Below are 24,170 nucleotides of genomic sequence, written 5' to 3'. Positions count from 1 at the left end.
TGCCTTAACAGTACACCCATTCACCGTCAATCCAAAGGACCGTGGGCCTGAATCATATCTTGTTAACATAAAGGGAGTTGTCGAATTTGTTGAAGTCTTCCTTATTGCAGGGAATGTGGTATGATGCTCAATCCACTCGATTTTTCTGTCAAAAGTGTCCAGATGCTTGTGCATGTGTTTAAGGGAATCAAGGATATCCATGAAAGAGTCATAGTGATTTAAGATAGTCTAATTCATCAGAAATTTCACAAAAAATTTTACTTGTTAATATAGATCAATTGACAACATATATTATTAATTGTACCTCCCTCTCATACACCCAATTTATCCAATTTATGGGACCCAATCACCCCACTCAGCTAGGATGTCTGTCTTAAAAAGAGGATTAATGAGAGGGGGCTTCCTCCTCCATACTAGCATGTTCATCTCGAAGACTGGTAGGGGAGTTCTAAAAAATGAGAAGTCGGACCTTGAAACCTATGGTCCATGTGAGTTCACCCATGGTAAACTCACTAATAATAGTTGGCTTCCTGAGGTCACTGCCGTGACATGAAGAAATAAATAGCCAAGAAACCAACGATAAGCTTCTCGATCTAGTGAGTCCACGCAAACTGGAGGGCTTGAAAAATACAATGCTAGTGGAATTAAATCCAGTGATATAACATAGTTGCATAGTGCCTATATAGGCTACTGGAGATAGCGAGAGTATATACCGGTGTAGAAATCTAGACACAGTGCTTGTAGCCGCACTGACAGCCACTGAATTATTTCAAACGACCTCTTATCCCATTTCTGGAAGGGAACCCTTGAGAACGAAGTCTCACTGATAAACTAGGAAAAGAAAATAGGGAAACCAACCCATCGTATCAAAATTTGAAAGAGAAACCCAAACTCAGTATTTTGTTAAAATTGTAACTATTCTAGCATGTGGAGTTAGCTAGAATTAGAGAGTAAGTTAACTGAGTGTTGAGTGTTTAGCATTGAGTCAAAATGATTGATGGACATATTTAGAGTGTGAGTTAATTGAGTTAAGTGTGAGTTCATGTCAAGATATTTTAAGCAACTAGCTAGTTGGAAAAGGTTAAATACCCTTCACAGAGTTCACTGTAAGCATTATGTTTTGTGTGATCAATAGAAGAAAAAAAGCTCTTGTTTTATGTGAGAATTTATGTTTTGTTTCTTCTGCACTTCCAACAAAGTGATATCAGAGCCAAAGTCACATAGCTAAGCTAGAAAATCTAAAAACCAGAGATAAAAAACAACTTGCAAGCACAGCGTGCAGATTCAAATTGGGTGAGAGATAAGTAACAAAGAGAATCCAAGTTTCCTTTTCCAGTGTTGCGTACGTGAATGATCACTATGCAGAATCACCCATGACACTGATAAGGTGTTGTAGTCACCACCGTGGGCCACAGCTGGAGTCGCGGTTTACAAACTGCTAACACCACCGAAGAAGAGAGCGTGAGAAGGGAGAGCTGCCATAAGCCATAGCCGAAGTCAACACCCCGTCGTAGCCGTATCCAAAGTCAAAACCGCGTACGAAGGGAAACCCACCATAAGCCGTAGTCGTTAATCCATCCATGGGCAAGTTTGAAAACGACAATTTTTTTGAGTCTTTTTTAAAATTCTATCAAGTTATTTGAAAAGTTGTTTTATAAGGTTTTAAAAGGCTATTCGAAACCTTTGAAGATTGTGGAGCTTTGAAAAATGTTTTTTATTTATTTATTTAAAATGGTAAGGTACATGGTATAAGTACGATGGTGGGCTTATTTCAAAGCACGGTGAGTTAAAAAGACCAGCCTTGGTCATAGGATTGTGAAAGGTTTGAAGTCGAGACTTTTTTAAGTTTTAGTTTTAGTTTTTTTTTTTTTAATTAGAACAAAATTAAAAAATTAAAAGTTTATTATGAGAAAGGATTGTTAACTTTTATGATGAGGTAAAAGATGTTTTTGTTTTGAGTTTCATTCAAAGAGCGATGGGTAAATTGATTATGTGCAAGGTAGAGAAAGATACAACTTCCAAGGAAATATGGAAGATCTTGGAAGAAGACTTTGGCATAAAGGAGAGTGACATGCAACAATAGTGTATGTCACAAGAAAAGAAGTCAGCCACAGATTTGAGAGTATATGAGCAAGACTGTGAGAGGAAATCAGAGCTTGGAGAACCCCACTCAAAAGTGGATGATGGTTGTCAAGACCATAAAATTGAAACTCAATATGAAAGAATGCATATGCATGAAGAAGATGCAACAAAGATGCAAAGATAGAAGCAATAGTCTTTGTATGTGAAACAGAGCAAAAGAAAATAAATGTTCAAGGACTAATGTGGATGATACAGATGATGGTGAATCCCACTATGATGAGACACGTGGATAATGACTCCAAAGTTATATGTGAATTGGTGAATCCAGCCGCAGCTGATGGATTTGGTGAAGTTGAAATTGCCAATGAAATTGACAATGAGAATAGGAATTCTCGGATATTCCACCATAGTGTGGATTAAAAATATGTTGATGATATGTATGGTTTCTTTTTTGAAATAGAGATTGATTGTGGCAATATGGTAAGAGAAATGTTTGATGAAACAATGAAGGTTGAAGCTGCCATTGTAGCAGCAAGACATGAAGGAGTTGGAATTGCTCATGAAGCAGTATATCATCTAGCAGTAGTTGATGATCAAGAACATGATAAAGCGATCGAAGAGTTTTTGATGAGAATATCCACTAAAATCATAACAATGGAAAACATCCTCCATGCAGTTGAAAATAAGACAGATGTAGAGTAGGAAGCTCTCACTGAAGAGAGTCATATGAAAGATGTTTTTAACATTGTTTTTGAATATGCAAGTGTTCACAAAATAGCACGGGAGTAGAAGTTGAAAGTAAGGTCGTTAATAAATTTTATGCAGATTACAGGAAAAAAGTAGCAGTACCTCATGATGAAAGTGAAAATAATGATATGGATGTTTCCGAAGACAAAGATGAATGCATTGAAACCTTTTTTTACCAATGGAGTCAAGAAGAGACAATATTTTGCTATCAATAAATTTGGCAAAAAGAAACTCAGGAATATAAAGCATAAGAAGCAAAGCAAAGAACACAATTTGAAGATGTAACGTTATGGCAACAGTCCATAATTGAATGATAATTGAAGAGGCAGCTGTAGAAGACATGATCCAATTGTTTTTCAAAACAAGTTTAAGACAAATCAAAGGAAAATTGCAGCAGCAACAAGTAAATAAAGCCTACAACAAGAAATCACAATAGAGAATGAAGCAATTTCAGGGATATAGAACCTGGAAGCAGAGAAAAAGAAAATGCAAAATTGTAAAATTCTTAAGTCATTGTAAGCCTAGCTTAGACATATACCAACAAGCATGTTTATGTGATAGTTAAGTCATATTGAGTCATATGGTCATAATTAATGGGGAGTGTTAGAAATTGTAATTACCCCCGCAAGTGGAGTTCGCTAAAATTAGAGAGTCAGTTAACTGAGTGTTGAGTCAAGACGAGTGATGGATAAAGAGTTAAGTGCAGTCCATATTTAGAGTGTGAGTTAACTAAGTTAAGTGTGAGTGCATGCCAAGGTATTTTAGGAAAGTAGCTAGTTGGAAATGGTTAAGTACCCTTCACCGGGTTCATTGTAAGCATTATCTTTTGTGTGATCAATAGAAGAGAAGAAACTCCTGTTTTATGTGTGAATTTTTGTTTTGTTTCCTCTACCCTTCCAACATATCTAACATGTTAATATACCAAGCCTCTTCACACCATCTTGGTCTTAACTTACCAGCATTACAATGAAAGAACCACGCAATAAATATAAAACAAAATTTACGAAAAAAACATATAAATTTACCTTAAACACCCAGATAGTCCATATAGTCTGTAAAGGATGAACTGAGTCACACTTTTGCTAACATAAGGATTTTATAATGTAGTGGCACTATGGCAAGGAAACCGAAAAACCCACTCCACAAACTAATATCAGAAGGAGAAACACGAATTAGCACCAAACTCGTTCACCCATCAAGAAACTTTGAACCGTTGAGACACAAAATTTCCAACCTTACAATAGAGAGAGTCCTCAGGAACGAGATAACCAGTTATGAGATAACCAGCTATGAAAAGAGGAGTGCATGAATTTACATAATGGGCCCCACAAAATTTTCAAAGGAATAAATTTCCAAAGGCCCAACAGGGTCACGCACCAACAAAAGGACCATATAATACCTCCCATAGTTGAGGCTCCAACAAACCACATATCAGTGAGGAGAACCATTCAAGAACCATGTGAGGAGGAGAACCATTCAAGAACCGTGTGAGGACTCGTGAATAGGGGAGAGCTCCAAAAACCACTGAGATGGAAATGTATATAGAAAGAGGGGGATAGAAGTCTCTCTTATAACAAGCCTCCTAAAACCCTACCTTAAGATGATGAACAACTGGCTAAATATTCTACGTTGCAATTACTTGTCAACCAATGTAGGGCAATACTTCCATAACCAAAAGTAAAACGGAAACAACACCGCTAAAGATATAAATGCATGCCCGATATGAGAAAATGATTTTTCCATAGAATTAGGAAAAAAACATCGGTAGAAGTCGAGAATGAGAAAAAAAAAGCACCTAAGCATAGAATTTCGAACGAGATCTCTGCTATTCAACTTGAGAATTTGAAAGCTAGTGTTCCAAACACAACAAATGTCCTCCATCAATCTACGTTCGACCGGGAGACCTACATTTCTAGCCCCCTCTATCTAGCCTCAGTCAATTAAATAAAATCACCATGGGAGTCACATGCTTCACCTTCTCAAGCTTCCCACTTAGTCCTAAACGTCGTCTCTTCGTTTGCAACGAGAGGGAGGTGTTAATGGCCATGGAGGATAGCATTTTAGTTAGGCGCATGTTACCATTTCCCCCGCACAAGTGAAAAATGAAGAGACAATGTTCCTCCTGAAAAAATGAAAACACAATGTTCTTTCTGAAGTACTATTAGTATATGTTTATGTTAATTATGGATTTACTAGGTGTTCTTTCTGAAGTACTATTAGTATATGTTTATTTTAATTATGGATTTACTAGGTATTGAAGGAATTAAATGCAAACATTTTTTTAAAGTGTAAAGTTTAATGAAAATTTTGCTCTTTGAGAAATTTAATTTGTAATTTAATGTTAAAATAGATTTGTAATTGCTTAATAATAATATTTATATTGATATAAATTTCACATCTCTATATATAAAAGTATTTTTATTTTAGTAAAATATTTTTTAAGCAAAAATGGTATTTGTATCATATAATTATGCCCTTGGTTCAAAGTACATCAGTTACAACATAGATAATACATCAATTTTTCCAATTTATTTCTCCTTTCCAATAGGAATAGATGATTTTCCTAAGGAGAATATAACTAAGTAACAAAAAGAGAGGTTTTGTTGGTGATTTTCTTACGAAACTACCCTAAAGAAACACAAATTTACAACACATATCTCTAGTACAATTTTTTTTAAATAGGCTTCATCCACATTATGAAATTATAGATCACTTGATTTGGCCATTGATATTTAATTCACATATCTTCAATTTATACCCCCTTGTCTTATTTTTTGTTGAAGTTTCTTAGGCCATGGAAATATACTTTGGATGAGATATCTTGACCAATTTTCATGATTTTTTCCATAGATTTCTCCTTTGTGAGGGAGTATTTGACCATATGATGTAGGATTATGAGAGAATATCGCATAACCTTATGTGTGCTGATCTAATTTCCTTTGGCTAACAAAAGCTAATAGTAGAGACCATATACCTCTACTTGGTTCTTTTCCATATGACCAAGACCCCATGAGTACCTACAAATTTTGTCCACCTTCGAAGAGTACGGCTCCCCTCTTGGCGAGCCCTAATTTTAATAAAACCTTAATACATAGAATTACATGTATTTTTTCAAGCTTTATAAAATTTTCCGCTCCCCTCTTAGCCAACCCTAATTTAAAAAAAACCTGAATACATAGAATTACATGTATTTTTTCAAGCTTTATAAAATTTTAAACTTAATTTTTTAATGTGATATGCATAACATTATTTATATAGAGAAATATAGCCTAGATTTTTTTTTTTTTTTTTTTTTTTAATTATAAGTGTTAATTTTTTATATGCTTATTAATTATTATTAAATATGAATTTCTCAAATACATTGGTTAATTATATGAATCATTATTTTACATGTATCACTATATATGTATACACACACAAGTTTACTAATTAATTTTATTAAGTTTTACCAATATGAATTATTATGGTTTTTTTATTGATTTTTTTTAATAAAAAAATATATTTTTGATATTTTGAGAATAGAAATAAAAAAGTACAATCTCTTCACTGTGTAGAAATCTTACTTGATTTCTATACTCACATTTTACCTTAGCATCCAAAATATGCTTAACCATACCTAAAGAAGAAGGACTAACTTTGTCATGGGAAAATAAACATTAAAGAGATTAAAGGAAAAGAGTGAAAATAATACACCATTGAGGAATATTCAATAGGTAAAAATGCCAACATCCAAAATTAAAGCTTATTTTGAGAGTAAATCTACTAGAACATTATGCTTCCTATAATAGTGAAGGATTTGAAGATCATCAAACTATAGGATCTTTCTTTTCCATGATTCCAACTAAAGAATTCTAAGATCCACCTTTCCATTGAGTTAGTCCACTATTTTTTTTGAATCACCATTTAGTTTACAAATCTTCCCCTACTTCCATAGAGCTAACCGCAAAGCTCACCATAGAGAAAATAGCTCAATAACAAAGTTTGTACCATTTCCAATGCTCAACTTACATTTAAGAACAATATTATTAGGGAATAGAATGACAAAATCAACCCACAATTTCCCTTTGATAGACACCACCCAATAAATCCCATAAATTTCCTTCAAATAGCACTAGTTCCCTTGCAATTATTTTCTTCCTCAATTTGAAGGGTTTGACCTGCTCCAAAGAAGAAACTCTAAAATTATATGCAACCAAATTGAGCTAAGTGAGTTTAATTTTTATTGCTTTTAACCTTCTATTATTTTTCAGATTGATTATACATTTAAATGTTTACTCGTTTAGGACACTACAACATCTCCCTCCTAGTGGATTGTAAAGCACCTCTATGCCCAATAAAAATTGTAAAACTAAACAATAAAGATCCACTTACCCCTCACAACTAAATGCAATGTAGGGTAGCCATATAAATTAAATGGCTAGTAAACACATACATGCATCAATACATCAACCCATGATAAGTGTCAAAACACTCATACTCAGATTAATTTTTTATCAAAATCAACTAAATTATAACGACTTATTATTACTATTATTATTAAAAGAATTAATATATGAGTTAAACCTATACAGATTTTAGAAAACAGGTAACAATAATATTAACTATGAAGCTTTACTAACTTTACCATAGAGATTCTTAATATGTAAATAGGTTTTCTTATAATACCAAGGGCCAATATGATAGCTTATCAATATCACATGCATTAAAAATCATAATTTATTTCATATGGAACTTGTTCATATGATTTTTTTTTAATGATTTGATTTAATTGAAAGGATAAAAAAGGAATAATTACTTTATAAGATTATTCTCAACATTTGATTTCTTATTATTACTAAAAATATTTTAAAACATTCCATAAAGGTTAAATGACTACCATCCACTTAATAATTATTAATAATTAAATTAAAATGTGTTAACATTAATGAAGAAAGTTAGCTTTCCTATGCTTAAGTGTTTGTTGCTTTATAATAGGATTGAGATCCTATTTGTTAGGGAGTGGTTCAAACCACCTGATATTGTGGAAACCTATATATTTGGGGCTGATCTGACTCAAGACATAAGGCCACAATACCTATATATTTGGGGCTGATCTGACTCAAGACATAAGGGTGTGTATGGGTGTTTGTACACTCTCCAGGTATGTCACCTGGAGAGCTAATTTAATATATAATTATTATATTCAGCTTTTTTTATCATGGTATCAGAGCTGCAAGGTTTTCGATCCTATACATTGATTGAAGGTCATGGCTAAGCTGAAATCGTCACAAGTTATAGGTGCAAAAACGTGCTGATCTCACTGTTACCCTTCTGCGGGTTTTCATTTTATTGATCGTCCCATATATGTGGTGTATAGTTGCAAAGAGCTTCATGACGACTATGAAAACAATAGAAAGTTGCATGGAGGCTGAGAGAAGGTTGTGCCTTGGCGGTGGCTGCCGACAGAAGATCTACGTGTTTCTTGTTGAAAGCCTGCAAGCGTGAAAAGGGTTGAGTGCTTGAGTAGAATGTGCCATCTCCATGATTGAGGAGATCTGTTTTTGCACATTGACTTAAGGTGGAGGCATCTGGGTCACGAGGAGGCAGGAGTGTGGACTGTTTCACTGTGATTGAGATCTACTACTGGTGTGTGGTAGAATACCAAAGGAGGTCAGACTTCCACAGAGGTAGGAGATGAGCCAGTGTTGAACGCTGCATGAGCATCGACACACGTAGGAGCTCGCACAGTGCATCCAAATTTCAGTGGTGATTGTGGTGGATGCGTAGAGTGGGAAACATGTTGCAAATTGCAGCGACGACATGAGCACCCACAAGAAACCTGAAAGCCGTATCTTTATTTCTTGCTGCATTTTGCGTTCTGGAAATATCTGTTGTTGTCTGCGTGGATTGGAGTGGATCAGTTGCGGGTTGGATGTCATAAACGCAACTGTCAAGGGTATTACACACAACACGGGAATATCCGAGGAGCTCGGCCAGGCTGGTGCATCTACCGTGGAGATCATCTTCCCGGATTGTTATGTGGAATGTGAGTAGAAGAGTTGTGGACTGTTCAGTGTTGTCCAAGCATGTGTTGTCCTGCATGTTGGCTGTGAGCCTGTGTGCCATGTGAACACCAGAGGAGGAGTGTGTCATGTGGCTGCTGCATGCATCGGAGGACAAGTGTCGTGTGAGGATCTTTGTCAGGATCTGTTGTGGAGAAAGAAACTGTGGAACAATTCATTATCTTATCTACCTATGCGTGGAGCTAGTGGAGAGAGCCAAGCGTGAGTGTGAAGTGTGGAGTGCTACCTTGAGAGCCGAATGGAGCAATCATGAAAGAGCCAAGTGTATTGTCTATTGTGTGTCATCGATTGAGAACCATAGTTACCAAATTCGAATTCGAATACGAATTCGAATTCGACTCGATACGGAAAAAATTTGATTACCTAAAATACAATACGGAAAAAATTCGAAAGTATAGATCTTCAAAAATAAAATTATTTTTAAATTAAAAATACAAATCTATATTTACAATATATTTAAAAGAAATCACATCCTCAAATTCTAAATTTTAATATAACTCTTAAAAATAAAAAATAACAACATTATTTATTAATAACTAAAACAACCTAAATCTACAAAAAAAATTCAAAAATATAGATCTTCAAAAATAAGATAATTTTTAAATTAAAATAAAAAATCAATATTTACAAAATATTTTAAAAAAATCACATCCTCAAATCCTAAATTTTAATATAACTCTTAAAAATGAAAAATAACAACATTATTTATTAGTAACTAAAACAACCTAAATCTCTCATTTTAGAATTAGCTTTTGAGTAAAGCACACTTTCAAATATTCTACAGAATTCAGACGGGAGGGGAGAAGCACACCTGAACGTCAATTCATTGTTTAGATTTCGTTACTAGTGGGAAAGAGGAAAATTATAAAATTCAAATAGAAAAAAATGGAAATTATATATTTTATAAATATTTATAAATAAAAATTTATTTTTCTTTATGATAAGAATTTATTATTTTTAATAATTATAAACTTACTATTTTTTATTATATTTTAATACAAAATTTATTGTTTTTTACTATTATAATTTTTTTAATATGCAATTTATTATTTAATATACTTTTTTAATATAGAAATTTCTATTTTTTATTTTCAAATATTAATTTTTTTATTAACAAAAATTCTTACTAAATTAGATTTTAATTCTAGTTTATTTAATATAGGAATATTTGTTTTTAATATTTTAAATAATATAAAAATATCTATTTTTAAATATTAAATTTTATATTAATAATTTTTGTTTAAATTTGATAATAATTATAATATTTTTAAATTATAACTTATTTCTTAATATAAACGAAAAATTATTTAACAAATTTCATCATAATTGTAATATTTTTAACTCACCATTTACTAAAAAAAAGTATCGAATTCCAATATCCGAATTTGCAGCCGAACCGAATCGTACTCTCGAATTTTCGAATTTTTCTGGCCAGTACGGCCGAACTTGGTAGCTATGTTGAGAACTAAGAAGAAGATCGTGGTGCTGAGATCCATGTCGTGGCAGAGGCTTAATTTCCGTGGTGAGGCCCGAAGGCCCGTGGTGAAATAACACACAGATTATCAAATGGTAATTGATATGTGATCCTCCTAATGCTCATAGAAAGCCGATTAGCCTGATGTTTTGAGAAAAGTGAGGTGAGGTTGGTTTGTTTGATCGAAAGAGGAGTATGTTGGCGTCAATATATATATAGGTGTGACAGTCCAAAGAATCTCGACAATACAAAAAACAGGGGAAGCCTCATTGTGCTTGATTTGTTCTCGCTCGGTAAATGGAGTTGTTTGACATTATCATGTTCTGCAGTGGAAGAGTGAAGGGCTCGACTCTTGCGAGTTGAATAAGGTGTCTCTTCCACCAGATCGATGTTACTGTGAGTATAGGGCATGGTTGCTATGAATGTGTGAAAATAAATAGTTGGAGCTGCAGTGGACTAGTAATCTGGTGAAGCCCGTGGAGGTGTTTGACTGGCTTGGGCGTGGTTTGAATCCATAACAGCATGATTGATGTTATTATCTGAGTGATTGAAGAGCTGGAGCTTCCTATCATTGTAGTTGTCATTCATCGTGCAACGTAATTGCAGTTGGGGTTGATCTTGGCACCCATCGTGGGGCTGAGCTGAGTTGAATAACCAATATGCTAAGTTTGGAGCGTGTCAAAGCTTAGACTGTGCAAATTGTGGAGCGAAAAAATAATGCCTTGGTTGTTCGAACTTCTATCGTTGAGGCACATGAGTCATTGAAAAAATCTTTTTTTTTTTGTGTATTTTTAATTACCTATGTGAACATCATCTTGTTCTTCATCCTGCTCCGACTCCTTGTGGGTTCGATCTCTTGACCAATATAGATGCTATAAGCAAGGGATCAGAGGCCTATGAGCCATCTATCAAGTGAGGGCTAACCACATGAAATTGTTGTAGAGGCATCTTCATCTTGTTCACGAGGCTGCCCTGCAATTTTTCTAGCGCTGAAGACTAGTGTGTTTGTGTTGAGTTGCAGAGAGTTGCAGTTGAAGAGATCACATTTCCGACATTCTGGACCGTTTTTATTTATTTATTTGGAACCTAGTCATGGTCGAAGTGGATCTAGGTGTTGAAGCCAGTGGGTTTCCCTTCCTCTAGGTGTTACGACCACTGAATTCGGGATTGGGTAAAGAACTATTCCCGGTCGAAGTGTTCTTGTGTGCCTGATGCAAGGGAGAAAATAGAAGGAGAAATAGGTCAACAAAGGAGATTGAAAGAGTCTCAAAGGAAACTAAGGAGAACGCATCACGGGATAGAGGCAATATATTGTTTTATTGAATTTGGTGAAGAGTTTCCAGTTGATGCTGATGGACTTATAACTAATCAAGTGAAGGATCATGACGCAGATCTAGAATAATCAAGTGAAGGATCATGACGCAGATCTAGAATTTGTTGAAATCATTAAGAGGCTAATGCCTCATCCACCCTCTTTGTCAGGTATGAATTATGAAATATGGGCAAATAAAATGGAAATAGTATTATGGAAGGTAAATTTATTCAATTGTGTTGGAGATATTATTAACGATAGTGGAGATGCATCAACATTAAGTCTTATAATATCTCCATTAGATGATAACATCATACTCATCATAATATATGAATATGGAGAGGTTCTTAGTACAAAATTTTTATGGGATGTTTTATAAATGAAATACTATTTGAATGAGGGCAATGATGTTGAAGATATTACTCTTGAAAATGATCCCATATTTGATTGTGAAATTGAAGATGCAATGATGGGTGATGAATATGTGTCTGTAACTAAAACCTGTGATGATGAAAACACATCCATTATTGTAGAATCTGAAAGTTTTCCAGATGTAGAAATCAAGTTTGATGAGACTTATATACCTCATGATGAGTGGATCAATTTGACGAAAAACATCTTATTGATGAGTTATTGTTTGGTGAGAAGGAAGGCATATCCTCACATACGGAGCAAATGCAGAACATGCGTGTAGCAACATAACTGAGTGAAGAGGCTGAAGGCATAACTATGTCAGCAGAGAGGGATGGAGTAGGGAGAGATGGAGAAATGAAAGCTCTCTTGAAGGAACAGGAAGATAAAGCAAATATGGTCCTCTTTATAAATCTAACATTTTTTTTGTGCAGATATTGGGAGACAAGAAGAAGCAATTGAAGAATCCCAAGAACCTGCAACATCAAATGCAAAGAATGCTAGTATATAATCGAAGAGGAGGAAAAGAGTTCATGTGTTCCTCCTGAGGAGGAGAAAACATAAAAAGGAGGCAAAGCCCCATCATTTTCTTATGGCAAAGAAAGTGAAGATGAAGCTTCATCCACAAATGAACACGTATGGGATTTGGTGCAAGAAGACAAAAATGAAAGCTCTTCCTTTTACCATTGTAAGCCTAGCTGAGACTGAGACCAGTAGACGTCGTATGTCATTTGAGTTTTTTAGTGAACCCTTTCTCCATTAAGGGGGGGTGTTAGCATTAATGGAGAAAGTTAGCTTTCCTATGTTAGAGTGTTTGTTGCTTTAGAATAGGATTGAGATTTTATTTGTGAGGGAGTCGTTCAAACCACCCTATATTGTGAAAAACTATATATTTGAGGCTTACCTGACTCAAGATATAAGGGTGTGTATGAGTGTTTGTACACACTCCAGGTATCTCACCTGGAGAGCTAATTTAATATATAGTTATTATATTCAGTTTTTATCAGAATTATAGGATTCCTATTCCAAAATATGCATGCCTATCCCAAAAAAAACTTAATAAAACCGAAAAATTTAAATACATTAAACAATTCATTACATGTGCCATTTAAACTCATTGGTTATAGCAAAATTACAAATCTAGTTATGCTGATAGACATGCTTATTTTAAAATAAGGCTTCATAATTTAGTTTAATTATCAATAATTATTAAGTGGATGGAAGGATTTAATCTCTATATATTTTTAGTATTATACCCAAATCAAAGGGTGAGATTTATTTCCGAAGTAGTTATGCTTTTTTAACCCTTTTAAATAAATTTATTAATTAAAAAATATCATATGAACAAGTCTTATATAAAAAGAGTTGTGTTTTTTTAGACATTTCATATTCAAAATCCATAGTATTAGCCCATCATATTAGAACAAAATCTATTTATAAATTAAAAATCTCTATGATAAAATGGCGGTATGTCTTCATACATAAAAAAAAACTTGTTAATAATGTAAATATGTTTAACTTTTATTTATTTTTATTATTATTATATATATATATATATATATTAACATGTATGATGAAATAAGTGTTTCAAGAGCATTTATTAACCCTTCAATTTATTTAATTTCCCCAACAATGTTAATAAATAAATTAAAATTTTATAATCCTCTTCCAAAATACACATTTAGAAAAAAAAATATAAATACTTTAATTTGCTAACGGTGCTCTTTAAAGCCACTTATTATAACGAAGGACAAATATAGGTTATATTGAGAATATCTGAATGCTTCAAACAGAATTTGTACATGACACAGAGAAGGGCGGACTATTTAACTATTTTTAGTAGAACAAGAAAAAACTGTACTAAACACTTGATACAATACTTTATTTTGCTCGGTCGGGAAAAACGTTTTTTATGCGCAGGTATGGACTGTTGGGGAAGAAGTTCAAGGATGCCTTTGGTCACACAGGAAGTTCACTTCTTAGTGGCTTTATTTCTATGCCGAAGCCTCAGAATCATGGAGTCCCTTACTCTTTGACGGAGGAATTCGTTAGTGTCTATCGAATGCATAGTATGTTGCCAGACAGTATCCTCCTCAGAGACATTCATGGAACTTCAGCCAGCTCTAAAACACCTCCGGTGCTCAAAGAGTGAGTTTATAAAACACTTTCCCTGCTCGAAGAATGCACTTATGGGAAATCTTGTCTTGTAGTAAATTCGATACTTCCATTTCGACTTTAAACACTTTACTGATCTTAAGAACTGTAAACACCATCATGATCACTTCAGAATAGAACTCTCACTTACTCTTGTTAACGGTTTCTTAGATTAAGCAGAAAATCTAGCATTTACTGGGTGGATTTAATTTTCATGTCACAGGATAGACATGAGGGAGCTCATCGGAATTTCTGGAGAAAAGACGTTATCAGAGATTGGTAATGAAGCTCAAATTGTATCAATGGGCCATCAAGCCTGCGGCGCCCTCGATCTCTGGAACTACCCTGTGTGGATGAGAAACATCATTCCTCAGGACCCCAGTGGCCAGGACAGACCTGATCACGTAGACATGCCTGCACTTGAGAGTATGATATCATCAGCTCACATTATTCTCTTCAAGATCACAACAAATTTAATAAAATTTTGGGTGGCATGTTATGATTCGATGATTTTTTTTTTGTTTCCAAGTTTATCGTGACAGGGAGAGGAGCGTATCAAGATACAACCAATTCCGTCGCAATATGCTTATGATTCCTATCGCTAAGTGGGAGGAACTTACTGACGATAAGGAGGCTATCCAAACCCTGCAAGAAGTTTATGGTAACGATGTTGAAGCCCTGGATTTGTTGGTGGGCCTGATGGCAGAAAACAAGATTAAAGGTTATGCAATCAGCGAAACAGCTTTCTTTATCTTCGTGCTCATGGCATCACGGTGGGTAGTATTCCTTTGTTATATTCAATCCCTAAACATAACTAGAAAAATGCTGGCTATACGTATATGTACAGTTTCTTATTGTGGGCATGTTGTATATTATTATTGCAGTCGATTGGAAGCAGTCGATTGGAAGCAGATCGATTTTGTTGGATATTTTTCTTTTTTTTAAATGGGGAAAATACCAAAAACCAAATATTCAAACACACAGAGGCAGTGCTCTGTTTTTACTTTACTCCAGGATCTTTTGTGCACAGGAAGACTCAAAAATTTCACAGAGAAAACAGAGTAATTCACCACCATTAAAACTTTCTATTCATTAAAAATTGATACAAAGATTTACCACTGTAAAATCCCTTTTATATTCACTGCTTTTACTTTACTCCAGGATCTTTTGTGCACAGGAAGACTCAAAAATTTCACAGAGAAAACAGAGTAATTCACCACCATTAAAACTTTCTATTCATTAAAAATTGATACAAAGATTTACCACTGTAAAATCCCTTTTATATTCACTGCTGTGAAAAATAACTAACAAGCGTTTACATGAGCTTACTGCTGTAAAACAAAATTCACACAGGCTTACAAAATTTCACGCTCCACCATTTCCTTTATGCAAAACCACACATGGTTTTTACTATTCCTCTGTTTTACAGTTCCTTACAAAACATTACCAAATACATTTGTGCACTGCTGTGCATTCACCCTCTGGTTCTTCACATTTTTCACACTGCTGTGTATGAAATACAACACATGGTTTTCGCTTCACCACTCTAATTTTACTCTACTGTGAACTCACACTAAAACCTCCCGTGTGCCATACATGAAACAATGGTCAACACAGTAATAAATTACATACACCTATCCCATACAGAATTTATGTGATAAGTACATACGCCCATACCTTCTCATAAAAAAAACTTACGAACTCTATGTAAAACTTTAATATTCTACCTACCACTATGACATTTCATTAAGACGTATGGTCAACCAAAACTTAGCTTTACTCCACGCAACATTTAATATTTGCCGTCGGGTGAATTTCAAACATTATGCAATTTGGTTTTGGGAAGCCATCGGGTCCACTCCATCGCATCGCAACTTTACTCATGTCAAAGACCCCGACCCTATGATATTGCCGATAGCGAAGTGCCGATGCGATATCGGCGATCGCTCATCGCAAACACAAGAGCTTCCTTATGACTCCTTCACTTCAACTTTGCCGATGCGATATCGGCCCTTCACTTTGACTTTGCCGATGCGATATCGGCGATCGCTCGTCGGCAACATTTTATATCGCTGCCACTGCCTGCCTCCTATGCTTCAACCTGCCGATATGCCGACTTGCCGATATGCGATATCGGCGATCGCTGTTGAAATTATATTTTCAACACTCCCCTTTAATTTCAACTGTCGGGCATTCAATCATACCCAAACACTTCCTCAAAAATTCAAAGCTCTTCTGATCCAATGGCTTTGTCAAAATGTCTGCTACCTGTTCCTGAGTACTGCAATGTTGTAGCACAATTTCTCCATTGTTCACCAATTCTCTGATGTAGTGAAACCTTGTATCAATGTGCTTCGTTCTCTTGTGAAACACTGAATTCTTTGACAATGCAATAGCTGAGCTATTGTCACAAAAGATGACTGTCGTTTTTGCCCGTTCTTGGCCTAAGCTTCTCAACATTCTTCTCATCCACACTGCTTGACAAGCTGCTGCTGTAGCTGCCACATATTCAGCCTCTGCTGTAGACAATGCTACAATGGACTGCTTCTTAGAAGCCCATGAAATGGCTCCTGAACCCATATGAAAAGCATAACCGGAAGTGCTCTTCCGATCATCTACACTTCCAGCCCAATCACTATCAGTGTAACCAATTAAATCTGAACTTTCTGAGACACTATATAATATGCCAAACATTTTGGTACCTTTGACATACCTCAAAATTCTCTTTGCTGCCTGCCAATGTGCCTCCTTTGGCCTCTCCATGAATCTGGAAATCAAACTAACAGCATACATTAAATCAGGCCTAGTTGCTGTTAAATACATAAGGCTGCCAACAATGCTTTTATACAAGCTAGGATCAAAATCCTTGCTGCTGTCCTCTCTGCTGAGCTTTAATCCCATCACTGTGGGAGTGATGGCTGCCTTGCATTCTTCCATGTTAAATCTGCCCAAAACTTGATTTACATATCTTGCTTGAGATATAAAAATTCCTTTTTCATTTTGATCTACTTCTATGCCTAAGAAGTATCTCAACAAACCCATGTCAGTCATTTCAAATTCATCCTTCATGACTGATTTAAAATTCTCAATAAGATAAATATCATTTCCAGTGAAAATAACATCATCTACATACAAGACAAAAATTAAAATTTTACCATCCTTTTCCTTGATGTAGACTGTGGGTTCTCCTTCACATTTGTCAAATTCATTATCCAATAGATATGAATCTATCCTGCTGTACCATGCTCTTGGCGCTTGCTTTAGCCCATAAAGAGCTTTCTTCAATTTGCACACTTTGTGCTCTTCACCTTTCTTCTCATATCCGAGAGGCTGTTCAACATAAACCTCTTCCTTTAACACTCCATTTAGGAATGCTGACTTCACATCCATTTGGTAGACTTTCCATTTGTTTTGTGCTGCTATGGACAGCACTGCTCTCACGGTTTCCATTCTTGCAACCGGTGCGAAAGTCTCCTCATAATCTCTCCCGTACTGCTGCTTGTAGCCTTTGACAACCAGCCTTGCTTTATGCCTTTTAATCTTGCCTTCAGCATTGCTCTTGGTCTTGTAGACCCATTTCACACCAATGACTTCTTTGCCTTTTGGTAGCTCAACCAAATCCCATGTTTTGTTTCTCTCTATGGCATTCATCTCCTCATCCATAGCTTCTATCCATTTCCTATCTTTGATTGCATCCTCGAAATGAATAGGATCATCAACATGACAATACAAGGCAAATAAGGAATTCATTCCTTCGTTATAAATGTCACTTAGATTTCTAAATTTCTTACCTCTTTCACTTGGTGTGCAAGTGCTTGAAGATGCACTTGAATTTCCTCCTTGTGGTGTGCTTGGAGAGGCACTTTCATTGATCCTCAATGGTGTACCCTGCTGTCCTTGTGTTGGCGCTGCTGTTTGGGGATGTACTTCAGCCACTTCCTCTTCATCTTCATCATGAGACAAACAGCTCTTGACATTCACTGTTTTCTCTATGCTTCCATCCCAAGCTTCTTCCTCAATGAATTGAACATCCCTGCTTACAAAGAACTTCTTGGTAGATGGAATGTACAGCCTGTAGGCTTTGGATTCATCACTGTATCCAATGAAGATGCATTTCTCCCCTTTGCTGTCCAACTTCCTCCTTAGCTGATCTGGTATGTGTGCATAGGCCACACACCCAAAAACTCTCATGTGGGTGACTCCTTGCTTTCTCCCACTCCATGCCTCTTCCGGCACCTTGTTCATGACTGCTTTTGTAGGACACCTGTTTAATATATAAACTGCACAATGTACAGCTTCAGCCCAATACTCATTCGGCAAATGCTTTGCCTTCAACATACTCCTCGCCATATCCATGATGGTCCTGTTCTTCCTTTCAGCAACTCCATTTTGCTGCGGAGTGTACCGAGTTGTAAACTGTTTATGAATTCCATTTTCTCTACAGAATCTTAGGAATTCCTTGGAGATATACTCACCTCCTCTATCAGTTCTCAAAACTTTAATGTGCAGCCCGCTTTGGTTTTCAACAAATGCCTTGAAGTTTTGGAATTTCTCGAACACTTCACTTTTGTTTTTAAGGAAGTATATCCAAGTCTTTCTTGTACAGTCATCAATGAATGTTAGGAAATATTGGCTGCCAGCTAATGATGGAGCTTGCATTGGCCCAGACAAATCTGAGTGGATGATTTCTAAGGGTGCTTTTGCCCTTATGCTCTTCCCTGATGGAAAACTTTCTCTATGTTGTTTTCCCAAAATGCAGCCTTCACATAGGCTGTCCGGTTTCTCTATCAATGGTAATCCCTTTACCATTCCTTTCCTACTCAACAAATTTAGACCTCCAAAATTGAGATGACCAAATCTCAAATGCCATAACCAGTTCTCATCCTTTGGCACGCTCTGGAAGGCCTCTTGGGTGACTGCTGCCATTTCCCTTTTGTTCTTCATGTCAGTCCTGATCCGGAGAGGGAACATCCTGTTCCTTGTCATCTTCACTTCAGCAATGCATCTTTTGCTGGGTGGTATATCCATGATGGTGCACACATCATTTTTAAAGAAAACATTGTACCCCTTATGGACAAGCTGTCCAATACTCAAGAGATTACATCTCATTCCGGGGACATAGTATACATCTGCTATGGTTTTCCTTTCTCCTTGCTTTGAAAGTATTTTTATTTCTCCTTTTCCCATAACAGACACTTTACTATCAGTTCCTAGTGTGACTTCTGATTTCACATTTTTATCGAGGGCAGAAAAGAAGGCTATATTTCCGGTCATATGGTTGCTGCAACCTGAGTCTAAAAACCATATGTCTTCACTATGTGTTTCAGCCATGTTACATGCTAACAACACATTATTTTGGCTGTTGTTTTCCCTAGTAACATTTGCATTTTGTCTACTACTCATATCGTGCTGCTTCTTCCTACATTCACTGGCATAATGCCCATACCTTTTACAGTAATAACATTGGACATTAGATTTTTCATACCTTTGTCCTTGAGCATGATGTTGTCCTCCTTGTTGGCTGCTGCCTTGGCCTTGGTTCTGACTTGGATTGCTGCCTCTTCCTTGTGCATTTGATGGGTTGTTCCTTCCACCTCTGTTCTGGCTTCTGCCTCTTCCTCTCTTGTTTCCTCTGCCTCTTCCTCTCTTGTTTCCTCTGCCTTGACCTCTTCCTCTTCCAAAGGACATCTGGGTCTTGAAGGCTTGCTCAAGAGATGAGTTTTCATTCCTACTCAACCTCTGTTCATGTGTTATCAGTGATGCGTGTAGCTCATCAACTGAATAGCTTGAGAGATCCTTTGTCTCTTCAATGGTGGTGACTATGGCATCAAACCTTGAGGGTAAGACCCTCAATATTTTCTCCACAATTCTTCTGTCTTCAATGGTTTCTCCATGAGTTCTCATTTGTGTGATTACACCAATCACATGAGTGAAGAATGAGTCAATGTTATCTGACTCCTTCATGTTCAGATTCTCAAAATCCTTTCTCAGCAATTGTAGTTTTGCTGTCTTCACTCTCTCCATGCCTTGATAGGCTGTCTTGAGGGTTTGCCATGCTTCATTGGCTGTCTTAGCTGCTGCTAACCTTGGAAACATACTCTGGTCTACTGCTAGATACAACAACACACGGGCTTTTGAGTCCTTCTTCCTATTGTTCTTCAGCAGATCCTTCTCTCCCTGAGTTAATGCATTGAACTCAGTTTCATCTGCTGGTTCTTCGAAGCCATCTTCAACTATTTCCCATAAGTCTTGGGAGGCAAGCAGGGCTGTCATAGTTATTGACCAGTAGTCATAGTTCTTCCCATTAAACTGTGGGAGCTGGGTGTTAAACAAACCCATACCAGTGCTTGTGCTAGCCATTCCTTGACTGTGTATGTTTAAAAACAACTGACTGTTTCTTCAGCAACATAAAAAAAACTTTTGAAATACCTGAATCCTTTGATGTCTGAGTCTTCTGTCTGCCTGAGAAGTTTTGCTGCAGCAACAACCTTCTCCCTTCAGCTTCTTGAACACCTTCAAGAGCCTAAGCCAGCTCTGATACCACTGTTGGATATTTTTCTTTTTTTTAAATGGGAAAAATACCAAAAACCAAATATTCAAACACACAGAGGCAGTGCTCTGTTTTTACTTTACTCCAGGATCTTTTGTGCACAGGAAGACTCAAAAATTTCACAGAGAAAACAGAGTAATTCACCACTATTAAAACTTTCTATTCATTAAAAATTGATACAAAGATTTACCACTGTAAAATCCCTTTTATATTCACTGCTGTGAAAAATAACTAACAAGCGTTTACATGAGCTTACTGCTGTAAAACAAAATTCACACAGGCTTACAAAATTTCACGCTCCACCATTTCCTTTATGCAAAACCACACATGGTTTTTACTATTCCTCTGTTTTACAGTTCCTTACAAAACATTACCAAATACATTTGTGCACTGCTGTGCATTCACCCTCTGGTTCTTCACATTTTTCACACTGCTGTGTATGAAATACAACACATGGTTTTCGCTTCACCACTCTAATTTTACTCTACTGTGAACTCACACTAAAACCTCCCGTGTGCCATACATGAAACAATGGTCAACACAGTAATAAATTACATACACCTATCCCATACAGAATTTATGTGATAAGTACATACGCCCATACCTTCTCATAAAAAAAACTTACGAACTCTATGTAAAACTTTAATATTCTACCTACCACTATGACATTTCATTAAGACGTATGGTCAACCAAAACTTAGCTTTACTCCACGCAACATTTAATATTTGCCGTCGGGTGAATTTCAAACATTATGCAATTTGGTTTTGGGAAGCCATCGGGTCCACTCCATCGCATCGCAACTTTACTCATGTCAAAGACCCCGACCCTATGATATTGCCGATAGCGAAGTGCCGATGCGATATCGGCGATCGCTCATCGCAAACACAAGAGCTTCCTTATGACTCCTTCACTTCAACTTTGCCGATGCGATATCGGCCCTTCACTTTGACTTTGCCGATGCGATATCGGCGATCGCTCGTCGGCAACATTTTATATCGCTGCCACTGCCTGCCTCCTATGCTTCAACCTGCCGATATGCCGATATGCGATATCGGCGATCGCTGTTGAAATTATATTTTCAACAGATTTTTCACCAGTGATTTTAACAAGGAAGTATATACAGAGAAAGGCCTGGAATGGGTAAACAAAAAGACAGAGAGTCTGAAAGACGTGTTGTATCGTCACTACCCAGAACTGGTAGAGAAGTGGATGAATTCATCAAGTGCATTTTCTGTTTGGAGTGCCAGCCCCGAGCCTATGAACCACACTCCACTCTATTTTCGCATTCCTCATTAGGTTTTAAGAAAGCCTTGCCATGTTGTAATTTCATTAGTTGAATAAGTACAGCGATCAAATTCAAGCTATTTGTCTGTCGATTCCATCGATCAAGACCTTGAAATAGTAAAGTTGATGTACGTTTCGTTAGGGCCCTGCTGATGAAAGTGATGGATGTTCTTACATTATCAATGTTTAACCCTTTGGAGTGATCAGACGATAAGATTAACACAATTTTAATTTTATATTTGATTGACTTTTTAAATTATATTTTATTTCGTAATATGGTATTGTATATTTCATCTCATTTTTTTTTGTTAACATTATGTCCACATATTTCCTCATTTATTTTTATCGTTGTATTTTTTTTAAGAGTATATACCCTTTATCTTCTTTCGAAGGCTTTTTAAAAGAGGATTTACCATGTGCGGGAGAAATTAAATGCAAACATATTTTTGAGTATAACATTTGAGAAAGTTTTGTATTTTGAGAAATTTTTTTTTTTTTTTATTTAAAGTTAAGATAGATTTATACTTATTATTTATTTTTAATAATATTATTTATTTTTATATAAAGTTCACATTTTTATATCTAAAAGTATTTCATTTTTAATTTTAACAAAATATTTTTTAACCGTGAAAGAGTATTTATATTATATACATTTTTAATTTTAACAAAATATTTTTTTAACCGTGAAAGAGTATTTATATTATATAATTATGTTAGTGGTTCATAGTAAATACATCAAACATGACATAGCCAATTCATGAAAATTTTTCAATTTTTTTCTTCTTTTCAATAGGAATACATGATTTTCTTGAAGAATTTATCAAGAAACAAAAAGAGGGAGTTTCTAGGTAAACACCATACAAATTTCTCCAACAAAACACAAAATTTACAATGCTTAACTCTAATAGGAATTTTTTCTAGTAGACTCATTCACCATTAGGAAATTATGTGGTTTGACCATCCATCTTTAATTCACTTGTCGTCAATTTACACCACCTCATCTGTATTTTTGTTGAATTCTCTTAGGGCATGTAATATGCTTTGACGAGATACCTTCAATTTACACCTCGTCTTTATTTTTGTTGAATTCTCTTAGGACATGGAATATGCTTTGATGAGATATATTCACCAATACTCCTGCTTCTTTTCATGATGTTTTTCATTGATTTCTCCTTGGGGATGGAGCGTGATGCAGGATTAGTAGAGAATATCCCATAACTTTAAGTCTATATATCTACTTTCCTTTGCCTAACAAAATTCCCTAGTAGAGACCGTATATATCTGCTTCATTATTTTTCATATGACCAAGACCCCATAAGTACATGAACACTTTGTCCTCCTTGGGGGAGTACCCCTAACCTTCTTTCCAACCCTAATTTTGACAAAACCTTAATACATATAGTTACATGGATTTTTTTACATGCTTTATATATATTTTGTAACTTAATTTTTTAATGTGATATACACAACATTATTTATATAGAGAAAGATAGCCTAGAAAAGAATTTATTGTAAGTATTAATTTTTTATATGCTTATAAATAAAATTTAAATATGAGATTCTAAAATATATTTATTAATAATATAAATCATAATTTTAGAAGTATCATGAAGTATAGCTATTATATATATGTTTTACCAATATGAATTGTTATGAGTTTTTATGGATTTTCTTTTCCAAAAGAAAAAATATACTTTTTATATTTCTAGAATAGAAATAAAAAAGTACAATATTTTAATCGCATAGCAACTCATTTGATTTCTTATCTTACATTTTAACTTACAATCCAAAATATGCTTCAATCATACATCAAGAAAAAGGAATAAATTGTCACTACAAATGAAATATTAAAGAGATTAAATGATAACACTGATGATAAAACACCATTGAAAATTTATGAACAAGTACAAATGCCAAGATACAAAATTAAAGCTTTCATTGAGAGAAAATGTGCTAGAACATTATCCTCCCTATAATATTTAAGGATTTGAAGATCATCAAAGTGTCTTCTTTCGTTTCATGATTCCAACTAAATCATTATAAGATTGACCTTTCCATTTATAGTAGTGGCTGCAACACCCTCAAAAAATTTG

The 24,170-nt window shown here is 35.4% G+C and overlaps 1 protein-coding gene across 1 annotated transcript in view; it reads left to right on the top strand.

Annotated features, from left to right (window-relative positions):
- The window catches only part of LOC149244671 (alpha-dioxygenase PIOX-like), a 59,344-nt gene extending 37,255 nt beyond the window's left edge, over window positions 1–22,089 (top strand). The window contains exons 7-11 of the mRNA XM_089368044.1: window positions 14,009–14,236; window positions 14,466–14,668; window positions 14,772–15,015; window positions 15,127–15,140; window positions 21,875–22,089. Coding sequence (XP_089224170.1) covers window positions 14,009–14,236; window positions 14,466–14,668; window positions 14,772–15,015; window positions 15,127–15,140; window positions 21,875–22,089 — 904 coding nt within the window. The remainder of the gene's footprint in view (window positions 1–14,008; window positions 14,237–14,465; window positions 14,669–14,771; window positions 15,016–15,126; window positions 15,141–21,874) is intronic.
- The last annotated feature ends 2,081 nt before the right edge of the window (window positions 22,090–24,170 follow it).

Source organism: Pinus tabuliformis, chromosome 8, assembly GCF_031772625.1.
Source record: "Pinus tabuliformis cultivar Carrire ecotype Pingquan chromosome 8, CPIR1, whole genome shotgun sequence".
In the NCBI taxonomy this organism is placed as follows: Eukaryota; Viridiplantae; Streptophyta; class Pinopsida; order Pinales; family Pinaceae; genus Pinus; species Pinus tabuliformis.
This window is presented reverse-complemented; position numbering and strand designations above follow the sequence as displayed.